This window comes from Nothoprocta perdicaria, unplaced genomic scaffold, assembly GCF_003342845.1.
Source record: "Nothoprocta perdicaria isolate Ctin4 unplaced genomic scaffold, notPer1 scaffold_261, whole genome shotgun sequence".
Taxonomy (NCBI): domain Eukaryota; kingdom Metazoa; phylum Chordata; class Aves; order Tinamiformes; family Tinamidae; genus Nothoprocta; species Nothoprocta perdicaria.
Genome location: NW_020455490.1, coordinates 122,084 through 135,848, shown reverse-complemented (window position 1 = coordinate 135,848; position 13,765 = coordinate 122,084). Strand labels below are relative to the sequence as shown.

The following is a 13,765-nucleotide window of genomic DNA, read 5'->3' as shown; positions in this document are numbered from 1 at the left end:
AGCCTGTACTGTTTCTTTTTAGTTTTAGTTCCTTTTTTTCCCCTTTATATCAGAGAGTTTCTAGTTCTTCCCAGCTGTGAGCAGTCGTGGTGCCTCTCTGTGTGAGCCAGCCGGTGCCTTCCCAGGAGCTCCCCCACTTTGCCTTTTGCCAGGCACATGATCGAGCAGCAGCRGGATTGATCCTCTGCCCTCCCACAGCAGCCTGCTCTGTAAGTCCAGTTAAAAAGAAGGATTTAGGGAGGTAAGAMATGAGTTTACCTTGGAATGCCCATCGCAGGCAGGAGGGAATAATGGGTGCTAATGTGGAACACAGATGCTGACTTGAGAAAGCAAGAAGCAGCATTTGGAGAAGATGAGGAAATAAATGTTTCCCACTTCTCTTTGTCCTCAGCTCCTTTCTGTGTGTTTCAGTTGTGATATATTGCAATTCTTTGGGATAATACAAATCCATAGTTCCTTTTATATATGAACAGGTAAATGGTTTGCTGCAGAACATCTCAAGAATGTTTGGTAGTGCTTTGTATTTTAAGGCTTCCTTGACAAAGCAGTGAAGCAAAGGCTGATCTTATTTTCTTAAATGAAAGGTGAGGATGCCATATAAAGATGCAAAAGATCGTCTCTAAGACCTGGCTGCATGAGTGCTCTCCTCTAGCTAACTAGTGCGGTCACGAAAGCTTTTAATGTGCTCTGTCCACTCCCTTGTCTAAAAAGGTTGGCCAGCAAAAGTTGGTTTTAGAACTTGGTTGAAAACCAAGCACCTCCCATCATCGCCATCCCGAGATGCAAACTCCTGCAGCAGGGGGGTGTTTCAGCTGATTCAGCAAGCCCAGTTACTTCAGCAATGTTGACTGAAGCTTTCAACACTGCGGTGCTGAGGAGCGCTTCAGTAGAAGGACTTGTTCTCCGTACCCCCTCAGTAGAAGGGATTGCTCCGCAGGCCCCTTGGGAACACTCCGGGCTGGCAGCAGGGCTGCAGTGRATGGCAGTTCATTTCATAGCCTGTCTGAGAGTTGCATGTAAGAATGTAGGAGATACCTAGGTACCTCCTACCTAGATACCTAGGAGGTACCTCAATACCGTGTTAGCAATAGCTTTAAGGTTGAATCCCTTCARAACAGAAATGTTAAGAAACTGCAAAGTGAAGCCCTCTACTTAGAAGGCAGAAACCCTCTCRGCCTGTGCAGACATAAGATTTCTTTGTGTGCCTTCTTCTCCACTGACTGAAATAAGCTAAGCATCAAAAGCCTTAATAACTCCCAGAAAGGACAGCTGTGGAGTTGTGAACTGGAACGAGCAATTGAAGTGCTTTTCATACGTGCTGCTGCCAGGCAGCAGGCCTTTTGCTCACCTTGGGTTAGCTGGAGATGGTGGTGACAGGTTGGACCTGGTGAAGAAAAGGGAAATTGGACTGGTTGATGACACAAGCCGAGTGCGAGTGCCCAACAGGTTATAAACTCGCTGTCCCTCTCCATTCAGCGTGGAGTTAACCCCCAAGAGCTGCACTGTGTGCAGAGAAGTTGTGCTTTGTGAAAATACTGTAATATAAAAATCTGTGTTTGATTAGGCGGGAGGAAAAAGTCTGTTTCCTTTTTGAAGAAGATTTACTACTCTGTTCTGGTTGGCTGCAGTTCAGAAAAGCACACGTAAGGGCAAGAATTTTCTAATATGCTATGCTCTATGTGCAATATATTTTACAATATGAGATRCCTGTTGCTGTGATGGAATAAGAGTAAAAAGATGAGGGGCAGGGTATTAATAATAAAGCAGCAAGATTAAGATCCTGGCCTCCCAGTCCTGTGCTCGAATGATACTGTCAGGCTTTGTTTTCATGTGATAAAGTGACTCTGCAAAGCAGTGGATGTTCCCAGTGAAAAACTTTGTAAATATTCTTTCAGTATACCACTGCATATGTTAATTCTCTCATGGTCGTAGGGAAAAACAACATGTTGGCCAATCTGAATACTTTGCAAAGCCACAAGCATCCTTTATGCTGCAATGAGAAGCTTCCACTTCTCCTTTACTTCCAGTAGTTTGCTRTTTGGTAGGGGGGATTAGCCCTCAGGCTGCAAAGCTGTCACCCCTTAGATTTCTTGTGCTTTTGGTGACAAGTGGGTGGYGTGAAAACCACGGCCCCGCTGCCATCCCTGACCTACCTCAAGAGGGCCTAAGAGCAGGGAGCAAACAAGGCTCTAACCCACTTTCCTGACCAGCGCCCAGCACTTGTCCCAGTGGCCCAGTTCCCYAGTTCCCTGCCCTGAAGGGACCTCTCCTGTGTCTGGAGCCCCATCTTTCTGTGCAAGAGGGAACAAGGAAGGAAAAGGAGCCGGGCCAGCTGTCGTGCAGCCTTTCCCCTGCTCTTTCAGGGATTTGGGCCTGCTCCACTGCTAGCCAATGTGGTTAATCTGTAGCTTAAACAGCCTCAGAGACACCACCAAACACTGAAGAGCTAAGGAACTGTTGGTGAGAATGGTGTTGTAGGATATTGTTTTGCCCTGGAAAAGATCTGGGGGAGAGAGGCACTGCAAATACTTACAATGTGACCTATTTAAAGAATGCTACATTTTTACAAAGGCAAGTATTGGAAGCTTAGGAAATGCCAGATTTACTAATATCCCCCCCCAAAAAAATTCTTGTGCTTTATGGTATGATTGTTAATAAGATTATGTGGTTTCCCCCTGAGGTTTCCTCTAGTACATAGAGTGCATAAGGAAAATACCAAGTTGCCTTTGCAATCATAAATCCAAGTTTTGGGGTGTGAAGGTCTGTGAGTTAAATATTTAATTCCTTTAATGTGGATTTTTGTTATATATATTTATATTTTTGCAGCATGAGGGGGCATATTGGGGCCATCTGATTCTACTGCCACTCTCCATATTAAGTCATTTGTTTTAGGTGTCATCAAGACTACCACAGTAAATTAAATGTAGCTCTGCAAGGTAGATAATGTGCCTGTGTGTAGCAGCAGTGTGAAATCGTATGATCTCAAGATGCTCACATAAATAAACTCAGGAGTGGAAGTTTAAGTGGGAGAATAAATTTTTGGATAACCTAAACGAATTCTGCTTAACGAGAGCAAAGAAATCCTGGCCCCCTAAAGCCCTGTAAAAATTCACAGCTGATTTCGGTGACCTCAGAATTTAATTCYGGATGTTCCAGAAGTTTTAAGATGAAGTAGCTGAAATATATGAAATTCTTAGGAGAATTTTGAAAAAAGGGCAGCTTGCTTTAAAAAGCTAGAAGAGAAGTGAAGGAAAGGTGAAGGGCAGGCGAAGGAACTACAGGTGAAGGAGAGAAAAGCAGGGGGTGAGTATAAGGATAGGAACTTTTGTGACTAATTTCAACTGAGATGGTTTTACCTTTGAAAGTTTGAACCATCTTGACCCTCGGCTGGTTTGTTGTCTGCAGAACACTTAATCCTTGTGTTTTTGCAGTACAGGCTCCTGCTCTTCAGTCCGGTGCTTTTCCGACCCTGCTCAACAGGGTCGGTAGCATTTGCTAACGGAGCAGTGAGGAACACCAGATTTCTGATCTTTAGCCTCTTGAGATGATATTTTGCTTCCCCATGAAAAGCCCTTCACATGTAAATGTTTGACCTTGTTACCAATTTTGCACAGAAGGTGTCAGATTTCGAAGACTAGTAGTAATGTATAATAAGAGTAGTAATATATAAATAAACCCACCCTCTATTTCGTTGCCTAAAGTATTTTTTTAATGAAACACACGAAAATTGAGGCTGTAACTGGCTTGGTTTTGGAAGGGCCTTGCTAACTGTGGCTGCTTGGGCCCTTGCTTTCACCCTCGCTGGAGGCAGAGGAGCTCTGCTCTGGGGTCCTGCTCCCTCGTCAGGGTTTTCGCTTCTTCTAGAATCTACATTTTGTATTCAAAACCAAACCAAAACAGAAGTTCAAAACAAAAATTGAAAAGTCTGGGTTGGCTGAGATACCGTGGCTACTAAGCTAAACCTCGCTGACAATCAGGTGCCGATAAGAAAGTGTTTTCCACAGCAAAATCCTGATTTCTTCATTTCTTTTCTTAAACAGGGTTTTGTTGAAGAACTGTGTGAGTTTAGCGTTTTTGTATTTCTTTCCTTGGATCTAGTTAACAAATACAAAGTATTTCATATTTGTCTTCAGTGAAACACTGTAGTTAATATGCATGGGAAAGAGGTTTCCTTTTGCCAGTCAAGGCCATTGGCTCAAATTGTCTTATTGTTCCAATAGCCTTAAAGAACGTTTCCAAAATACTGATGTAAACACCGAGATGAGCTGGTTCTGTCCCACAAAGGACGAGTACATGGGCATTTGGAGGATATAACCAGCCCTGGCATCGCCACACCGACACTGTGGCACCCTTTGGACTTGCTCCTGGGCTTTGGCCTGGAGTGGAGTGTGTCGTGCAGGATTTTCTCAGATTGACCTAGAAAACTGTTGGCATCACCGACCTCAAAACTGGGACAGGCGCCGCCGTGCGAGCTCTGGACACCAGGCATGTGTAGGAGGCATCTCCTTATCAGCAGCACGGGGCCGTCTTTAAAGGGCACTGCTTGTTTCATTTTGTTTTGCTTTTTTCCCCTTTGCAAAGCCATTATGTTGTACCTGGAAAAAGAGACGTTACAGTGGAAGGGTATTGAAGAGCCGTGCGTGGGAGCCGAGCAGGTTGTTCACAGGAGGATCTGGGGGAAGAGCTTTGCTACCAACGCCTTCCCTCCCACCCCTCGTTCAGAGAAAATGAATTTACTTCCAGAACCAGACAGCAAAAGTGTCTTGTGTTTAGGTTAAGTATAAACTGGGGGAAAAGGGACAGTCTGGAGGTTGTGGAGAGCAGAGGGCTGGAAATATTGGGGGTCATGTTAGCGTTTGTATGAATAGCTTTGCAGCCAGGTCTCTGGACCTTCAGAAGTTTGTGCTCTGCGCAGAAATCTTTTCAGTGACACCCCTGTGGAGCAGAGCTGCCGTGTGCTTGTCCGAGTGTGCCGATTCCCTGGTGAGGAACAGCTTGTACCACGCATCGTTTTGCCAGCCTCRTGATCCTAGAGGAAAGGGTAGGGGGCAGAGCCGTCCTGATAGCAACGGTTGCATCACTCTAGTGGATTTATTAGGATCCTCCTGGGCCGTCAGATCGGAAAACATTTAGTCCTCAGCACAACCTTGTGGGATGTGTGTGGCCCGGTTTTCAGTGCTTCAGGGACCTGCATGTTGAGTAGTTGCCATCTCCTCTTTAGCTTTGGCTCAAGAACCGTTGGAAAATTATCAGATATTTTTGCCTTTTTAATACATTTCAGTCTTATTTATAATAAAACAGTTATATGGTTATAAGTATTATAAGAAGCTTCCATTGTATTAAAGATAGATAGGCGCTGGGTGAATAAGATGTACTCTATTTGAAAAATACTGCTTACATTTTTTAAGCCTTGCTTTGTAAATACCCACTTATAAGGGGCAATATTTCTTGTTTGGAAAGGACTCTTTGATTTTAATGTAATATAATCATCATTAATCCTTTTTTATGGCCCATATTGTGAAAAGATTTGAAGTGAGGCTGCATAGGGAATTACTAATTGCCACATTTTTTCCATAGTCAGATCTTAAATTCGTATTTGTTTGACTCGCACAAACAATGTAAGGAATAAACACATGCTAGGGATGCTTGTATTGATGAAGTTATGTCTTCCAGAATTTATTCCTGCTACGTAAAGGCTAACATTGTAAATAATGACCGCAAATTATAAATCTTACCAAAAAAAAAAAAAAAACAAAAAAAAGGAATAGAGAAACTTGACAGAAAATCATTAGCAGTGGGAATGGTTTCAATATGCACCAAGGATGTGTTTAAGATCAGGTTACACAAAAGTTAGATTCATGAAGAAAAGGCCCTGACCTGTTTGAACTGCAGGTTTCCAGCTGTTTAATCTTCACATATGGAAATGAAAGCTTCAGGCTTTCTCTGCTAAGTATTTTGAGTACTTTATATTAATGCTTTGAAGCTGAAAGGTATGTAGGAAGAAACCTAAAGGGCTGAACTCTCGCGCTGTGCATTAATTCCTCAGGAACGTAACGTATGATCGATGTTAAAATGTGCTCATGTTTGAGTTAGCCAGAAATGCAGTCCAGAAGTGTATCAAACACCAACGTGAAGTTATCGCTGTTTATTCAGATGTAACTTTCAGSTGCAATAATGTCTGTCTTTTTGAATTCTCAAAGGGTTTTAAACGTGCTGTCTGTATTAATCACAGAGCCAGGAAATGGGAATTCATCGCCCCAGCGGTCCTTCTCTTGCACCATTCAGCTCATGAAGCACCAGAGGTTCAAAGGGAGACTTCCCAGTTTAACTTTGCTGTCAACAAGATTACTGCTTTTTTTTTTTTTTTTGCCTTCAGATGGAAAAGATCAGTCAGGATGCAGCAGTAATGAACAGGAGAATGTGCCGTGGCCCAGCTGCTCCCTCCCTATGTCCTGGGCATAGGTCTGCTGAAGGCCACAGGAATGGGGGGCTACAGCCCCTGGCCTCTAGGTAAAGCTTATCTATTTGGCAGGAAATTTAACAAAGAAGTAGTTTTCCATTAGGACGCAATTCTTCAGGTAATAGATGATTTCTGTACTCTTGTAGATAATTCGTGTCTACTACCCAGGTAGGAACTGTAATTAATAGGCTGCTTTAGCTCCTCGAGCTGATAAAATCTCCAGAGCTAAAGATCTTCTTCTCATGCAGATGACACTAATGAGAAAATCAAAGCAAGATAAAAACCTGGGAAAGTTTTGTAATGCCTATTGCAAGTTATACTCTGTAGAGATGGCGAAGTCTGATGAGATGTTATCASACTTTCCTGTAAAGGAGGATGGGGGAAAGGCTTATCAATGGGGAGACTCCCCAGAAAACCCCACATGTGTAACATAGTGAAAACGGAACAGACCTGGTTTGGCAAAGAGAGGGCCTGGTTTGGCAAGAGGAGAGGGCTCCTTTTGCATCTCCCCTTCTGTGATTCTTGTGAGGAGCAGTGCTGGGTTCTGCAGGGAGCAGGCTGGTGCGTGCTAGGCAGGAGCTCCAGACAGCTCCCGTGAGAGCTGGGGGGATTCGAGTCTCTGCCGTTGCCTGCAGAGACTAGAAGTATAAGGGGGTGGTATTCGGTTCACTTTGAACTAAAAACCCAACTCCAGCTGGTTAGTTCTCTACCTATTCTATCTTTAAAGTAAGAGAGACTGCTTTCTCTGGACACRCTATTAAATTCAGTGCAGTTCAAAAGGTCTCCCCAGAGTCATCTAGTCTATCCTCAACTATCAAACAAAGCTTCTCCACTCTTGTATTCAATAATGTGTTCATTATTTGTCTAATCTTGACATCTTTTTCCAGAGTTGTATCCTAGACACCTTTTATTTGTCAGTGTAACAGATCTTCTTCTGTSTCTTTTTTTCCTGCCAGTAATCTTTTCCTCACTGACAAATTCCTACTTTTGTTCTAAGATACAAAATAAAGAATTGGAGTCTTAAAAAACACCAGGACTCGTGGTATAATAGCAGCTAGAACAATTATATGTGATCTAGAATTTCTTTTACAGTAAATGAGACAGTTGTTCTTGTATATCATATATTTAGTTTTGAAAAGCATGTTAATGAAAAGTTTATGCAATGAAGGCTGCTGTTTCCTAACATGARAACAGCAGTATATCATGCTGCTGTTTTGTGCATATGTGTGAGATGTAGATGAGGTAGTTCTAATATGGCTCCAGTGGGAGTTAGCTGTCAAGTAGCATTTTTTTCCTTAATTTGGTAATCAGTTTTCTACTCTCAATTAAAATTAGGGTCTTGTTTTTCTGTTTTAATCTAGTTTGTACTATTTGTCTAGACAAATAACTCTTCAGCCATTAGCCTCTTTCTTATTAGTATGTGTTTGCTTATCAATTGTCTGTTTGGAATTGTTCTAAAGTGTGTGATAGAATTTTTATTTGAATGTATCCTTTGGGGATATTAAAGTTCTGGTTATGAAAGTCAGTTGAATGCCCTTGAGGCTATGTTGTTAGCAAATACTGTGTGGGTTTCTGCCATGACTGTGAATACGTTAAGTGCTGGACTGCCAGTTTACAGTTTGAAACAGAATGTGGAAACTGTGATTTTTGCCTGTAAAATCTAAATTTACATTTTTTTCTCTTTTTTTGTTATGTTATGTATTATTTTTTCAAATACTGTATGTAGTTGTGCGGATTGTTCAGGAATTGTACAAAAGCAAAAAGCAAAGTGATGAAATGCAGTGAATTTGCATGAATGATCCTGCTTCTCTCCTAGATATTTGGGCAATTGGCTGCATATTTGCTGAACTGTTGACTTCGGAACCTATATTCCACTGTCGTCAGGAGGACATCAAAACGAGTAATCCTTTTCATCATGATCAGCTAGATCGCATTTTCAGTGTAATGGGATTCCCTGCAGGTAATTTATTTTCATTAAAGGGCAAACTGAATCTTGTTCCAAAAGGGGCGCTGAGTTGTTTTTACAGGTAGGCAAAAGCTGTCAGTGTGATGTATTTGGAAGTGTTGACAATTATGGGGCAATAATACCAGCAAACATAAGAACTCAAGCAACTCCTGTAGCTGTTGATTCTCACATGTTACTTAATCTCTCCTTTAAGTATTTGAAATGCTTCTCTCCTTTTTTTCTTTTCCTCCTCTCCACGAAGATAAAGACTGGGAAGACATAAGAAAGATGCCGGAATATCCGACTCTTCAAAAAGATTTTAGAAGAACAACGTAAGTGGATGATAGAAAAGTTCAGTGAATCTAGCCCATGTGCAGAAATCAGCTTCTGCTGTCTTTGAACTTTTCTTTTTGCAGTTGTTTCTGTTGTAGGACTGTGACAGCTCTCCTGTTTTAAATTGGCTGTTTTGCTTGAAGGGCATCCCTAAATTCTTAAAAGCATCAGCTGGGTGGCCTCAGTTCTGTAGAAGGGATGACCTTTTGGGAGTACCATTTAGTCTGTGACAGGCTAAATGCAATGGGGTTGTTTAAACAACTTATTCAAGATAACTTCATTCATTTTGTGTGAGAAGGAATAGGGAAGAATCTCCCTCATCCCTTAGAGCAGCAGAGACCAGAGCCAGTAATGTGGCGGTCATAAGCTGCTGTGGAAGATAATGTGTGCAACAGATAGGGATGCAAAGTCCATCTGGGATCTGAGAATTTCCTGCTTTTATGTTGCCAAGTGCTTTGTCTAAATTAGTCAGGTGATACTGAAAGTTCAGAAGGCATAAGGAGCAACACAGATTCGTTCATGTTTTAAGGAAGAGGAATGGGATTCTGGAGCTTTGGATTCTGTGTCTGGCTCTCTTACGGTTTCATTATGCGGAGTTAAACAAGATAAGAAACTGTTCTGTACCTGAAGTTTCTTTCTCTTTGAAGCAGCCGTAGTTAACCTCTGGATTGATAGATTAAAGGCAAGACCCAGGTCGTAACATATTCTGGGTGTTTTCAACCTCTACAGCTATATTGACTGTGTGGCTGTAGGTACCTGAGAACGTTGCATGTTCCATAGAAACAATCTACAGCCAGCGGATTTTCCTGCTGGTACTGCTACCATTGTTACTGAAAGACAGGCTTGGAGTGTCAACTGCTGGATTTCTGATGGCAATTCTGTTCACATTTTATTTGTTAAAGGCTGGGAAGTGTTTCAGTGATGACTTGGTGGAGTTCTGAATGTTAACGCTGCTTTCTTTCTGAAATGTCCTTGTCAACAATATTTTTCAGGTATGCCAATAGTAGCCTCATAAAATACATGGAGAAACACAAAGTCAAGCCTGACAGCAAAGTTTTTCTTTTGGTAGGTACAATTTGAATATCACTGTGACACTAGGAGTGAAATGTGTTTCTGGTTACATCTTATGCTTATTCTAATGAACACCGCTATGAAAGAAATCTGTTTCTCACTAATGAGGCCGTTTGAAATGTCTGTACGTTCATGTTCAGGGTGTGCTTAACCTGCTGCCACTCCAGATCTGAATTACTTTTCTAAATAAATCTGCAGGGCATTTGTGTTCCCAGTCCCACTCCTAGGCTTGCTGTACAAATAAAACAGTGTTATGTATCCCCTGGTTCCTCTTGCCTTCTGAATCCCAAGAGCTAGAGACTTATGTGGGACAAAAGGGGAAGAAAGGCAGATAAATGTACACGTAGGCAAAACAGTACATGCCTTGTGAAAGATCCACAGAAAAGAGCAAAGCTTGAAGGAAAGATGTACATTGCTCTCCCATATCAAAGGATCAGAARAGCACCTGTCTTGGAGGCTGGGAGTATTGTTGACTCTGAAGAAGACTTGAAGCCTCTTGTGTGTATCTGAGACAGTTAGGTTGTTTTTTGCGCTTTGTTTTTGTAAGATGAGCTCTGAGGAGATCTTCCAAACCCGCTTGGACGCAGCCCCGTGCCACGTGCTGTAGCTGACCCTGCRTGTGCAGCAGGTTGGACTAGGTGACCTCTAGAGGTCCCTTCCAACCTTAAGAATTCAATGATTCTGTGATCTCCTTTGTAATCTTGGTTGATTGAGATTTGGAGCTGATGTGTTCAGCAAGTCTAACAGATAGAGAATAGGTGAATATGGTACCACATAGGAGAGCAAGTGACTCTTGACAAGGAGGAGCGTATCGCGCCACTCTTCAAACTGATGCAGAACGTTAACGTCTGCATGAAAGCCAGGAAGTCTTTCCATCCAGRAAGAGAGGCATCTGCTCTTGCTGCCCGTGAATAGCTACAGACATTATATTTATAGCCGTCRTGTCAGGCCGGTAGAGCCTGACAGTCGTAATCTTGAACTGGAGAGCTTCCAAGGAGTGTGAGAGTCTGGTCATAGACACCAGTCTCACAAGCTTTCCCCATTGTGACAGTGACTCTTTCCCTGAAAGGAAAACATGTCCAGACTTTTTGRTTGGTTGCTCACTTTCCTGGAGGCAGCAGAAGCTACAGAACTGGTCTGTGTCTGTCTGGAGAAGGTCATCCCCCAAGGTGCACACAATATCCGTTTTAGAAGGATATTTTGTGGCATCACCTGGAATGGGCAAACTCATTGTATTCTTTGGGATGGAAAGAGATTATTAGGAGAGAGAGAAGCTCCTGCTCTTCTGCCCATGACCACATGCAGTACCAAAGAGCAGGACTGGCYGCATAAGAGCGTTTGTCGCTGCAGTCACTGTGAAAGAGTGAAGGAGGGGTATTTTGAATCATGTAACGGTGCCACAAGCTAATAAAGTTAATGGTAGGAAGAGTTGTGATTTGAAAAAAAAAAATGGTGGTGAATGGGTAATCAATATAATTTCTGTTTTGTACTACTGATATATTATTGACTTCATTTTTAGGTCTGGTGCACTCAGTAGCCTTCCAGCTAGCAAAGTCAGTATTGTTTTCCTTCTAGTAAGGAGGAGAGGTTGCGAGGAAGGGACTGCTTCTTCTCTTTCTCATGTCAGTGCCAATTAGAGTGGGATTTTGGCCTGTGTGAGTGACAGAGCGCACTGGCCCTGAGGTGTTTCCTAGGGGAGAGAGGAAGATTTATTGTTTTCATTTCTAATGTGATATGTAGAGGCCTGGTTGTATTCAGAGCCTTCTGTGATGATGCTCTTTTCCCGTTATATCAGCAGTAAGGAACAGTATAAAAGTTATAAAGGTTCTAAAACCAAAGACCATTATTTAGAAGTGATGCTTTATGATCTTTTAATAGTTGAATTTAGCACCGCTATAGCACAGCAGTTCAGCCTTAACACTTAAAACTGCTAGATACTTAATTGTATTTTTTTATGTGATAAGTCCTTCATGGATGGATGTGTGTTCYGTTGCTTGGGACATTTACTGATAATGAAATGCTGATGTATGCTTGTGTGGACAAGCCACAAATGATTTAACAGTCCGTGATCTAAGATGTACTACAAGTCATAAGTTTTAAAAGTGATAGTCTGTCAAGCTTTTTACTGCTCTAATGTTACACTTTGCAGCTTCAGAAACTTCTTACTATGGACCCTACGAAGAGAATTACCTCAGAGCAGGCTTTGCAGGACCCCTACTTTCAAGAGGATCCTCTGCCTACATCAGAGTATGTATTCCCTCTACTGTGCTCTGCAGGAATATCTTCTCTCTGCGAAATGCTAATCTCTGATCATGAGGAAACAGCTGAAAATTTGAGATAGCTCCTAGTGGCCGCAGTTTGGGCACACACGGTAGAAACTGCTTGTGCAGCTTCGAAGAGTCTGTATCTGCTGGTGCTGRAGCTGAATGGTCCCGTATCGGTAGGACTGCAGTTCTGAACCTGTTACCAACTGAGGTGTCAGTGCCATTGCAGTGTTCAGAGTATAAATCTGAACCTCTTCTGTGCACTTGCATAACTTCACACAGCCCTAGACCAGTTGCACTGGGACTCTCCCAGAACTAGGACTCTTCTCTGATCCACAGCTCATTCCCATACATGTCCTCCTCTTCTGGTGGCCCTCACTGACCTATCACTGGCCCTCAGTGACAGGACAAGGGGCAATGGGTACAAGTTGAAATGCAGGAATTTCCATCTCCATGTGAAGAACTTCTTTCCTGAGAGGGTGCCAGAGCCCTGGCACAGGCTGCCCAGGGAGGCTGTGGAGTCTCCTTCTCTGGAGATCTTCCCAACCCGCCTGGATGCCGCCCTGTGTCCCGTGCTCTGGGTGTCCCTGCTGGAGCAGGGGGTTGGACTGGATGATCTCTAGAGGTCCCTTCCAACCTCGACCATTCTGTGATTCTGTGATTCTGTGATTCTGTGATACTACTTGATACCTAGGTTAGGCACTTTAAAAATCAAAGTATGTTGATTGTGCTGTATTGTAAATGAAATCTTAGATATCTGTCAATGTCCAGAATTGTTGCAGTTGATTGTGGCTAAATATCCACCTGTGATTTTCTATTTAATATTATATCTGATGCTATCCTATGTAGCACTGCAGCTCATTCCTGGATTACAAGATAACATTATGATGAAGTATCTGCTGTAAATATCAAGGGATGCTCCAAATCCTATTAGCTAACTCAGTTTAAAAGCTGTCTTTGTTTTTTTCCTAAACAAGACCTGAGAGAGCAAGGCCTTGTTACTAATTGATAGTAGCTCTGTAGCAGTGCTTGGCAAATACATTTAAAGCCCATTGCAAGTCAGAGGGACTCATAAGACCTTATTTTTCCGTATTTCAAGCCCTTTATTCAGTGAGCCATGCCTGCTCTAGCTAGGTGCTGTGCAGCCTCTGGCTGCTGTGACACTGTATTTATTCATTTTGTCATCAGAATCAACAAGTGGTCTCTCTGGCATTCAGGCATTCAGCTGTGCTGTGATTTCTAAATGAGGGCATCTTGCCAGCGCAGAAAGGATCTGATACTGTGGTCACCATCTAATTGCTCATGTGTGCTGCTCTCTTGGGTGTTTACAGTGCCATTTGCTTATGGAAACAGGACTCAAAAAATACGAAAATTAAATTGTGTTAGATTTCAGATTTTTTTAATAGAACATTAAGCAAAGATATTTTATATACATATTTGCTGAGTGTTTACTGWTTGCTGTATTTCAGTGTATTTGCTGGCTGCCAGATTCCTTATCCTAAACGAGAGTTCCTCAATGAAGATGAACCTGAAGAGAAAGGGGATAAGGTATAATAAAACTTCTTTTTTCTTTTCTTTTCTTTCACATATGCAACAAGGAAGAGTCATGATGCGCCCACATGAAAACTGATACAATGTGAATGGTTAACCAAAATSATATTTTTTCCAGGCAAGGCTGTCTCAAAACTGCTT

General features: G+C 42.3%; 1 protein-coding gene across 1 annotated transcript in view; it reads left to right on the top strand.

Annotated features, from left to right (window-relative positions):
• The window catches only part of CDK19 (cyclin dependent kinase 19), a 109,351-nt gene that overhangs the window by 87,961 nt on the left and 7,625 nt on the right, over positions 1-13,765 (top strand). Inside the window, exons 7-11 of the mRNA XM_026040697.1 lie at positions 8,277-8,420; positions 8,668-8,737; positions 9,731-9,803; positions 11,959-12,056; positions 13,543-13,621. Coding sequence (XP_025896482.1) covers positions 8,277-8,420; positions 8,668-8,737; positions 9,731-9,803; positions 11,959-12,056; positions 13,543-13,621 — 464 coding nt within the window. The remainder of the gene's footprint in view (positions 1-8,276; positions 8,421-8,667; positions 8,738-9,730; positions 9,804-11,958; positions 12,057-13,542; positions 13,622-13,765) is intronic.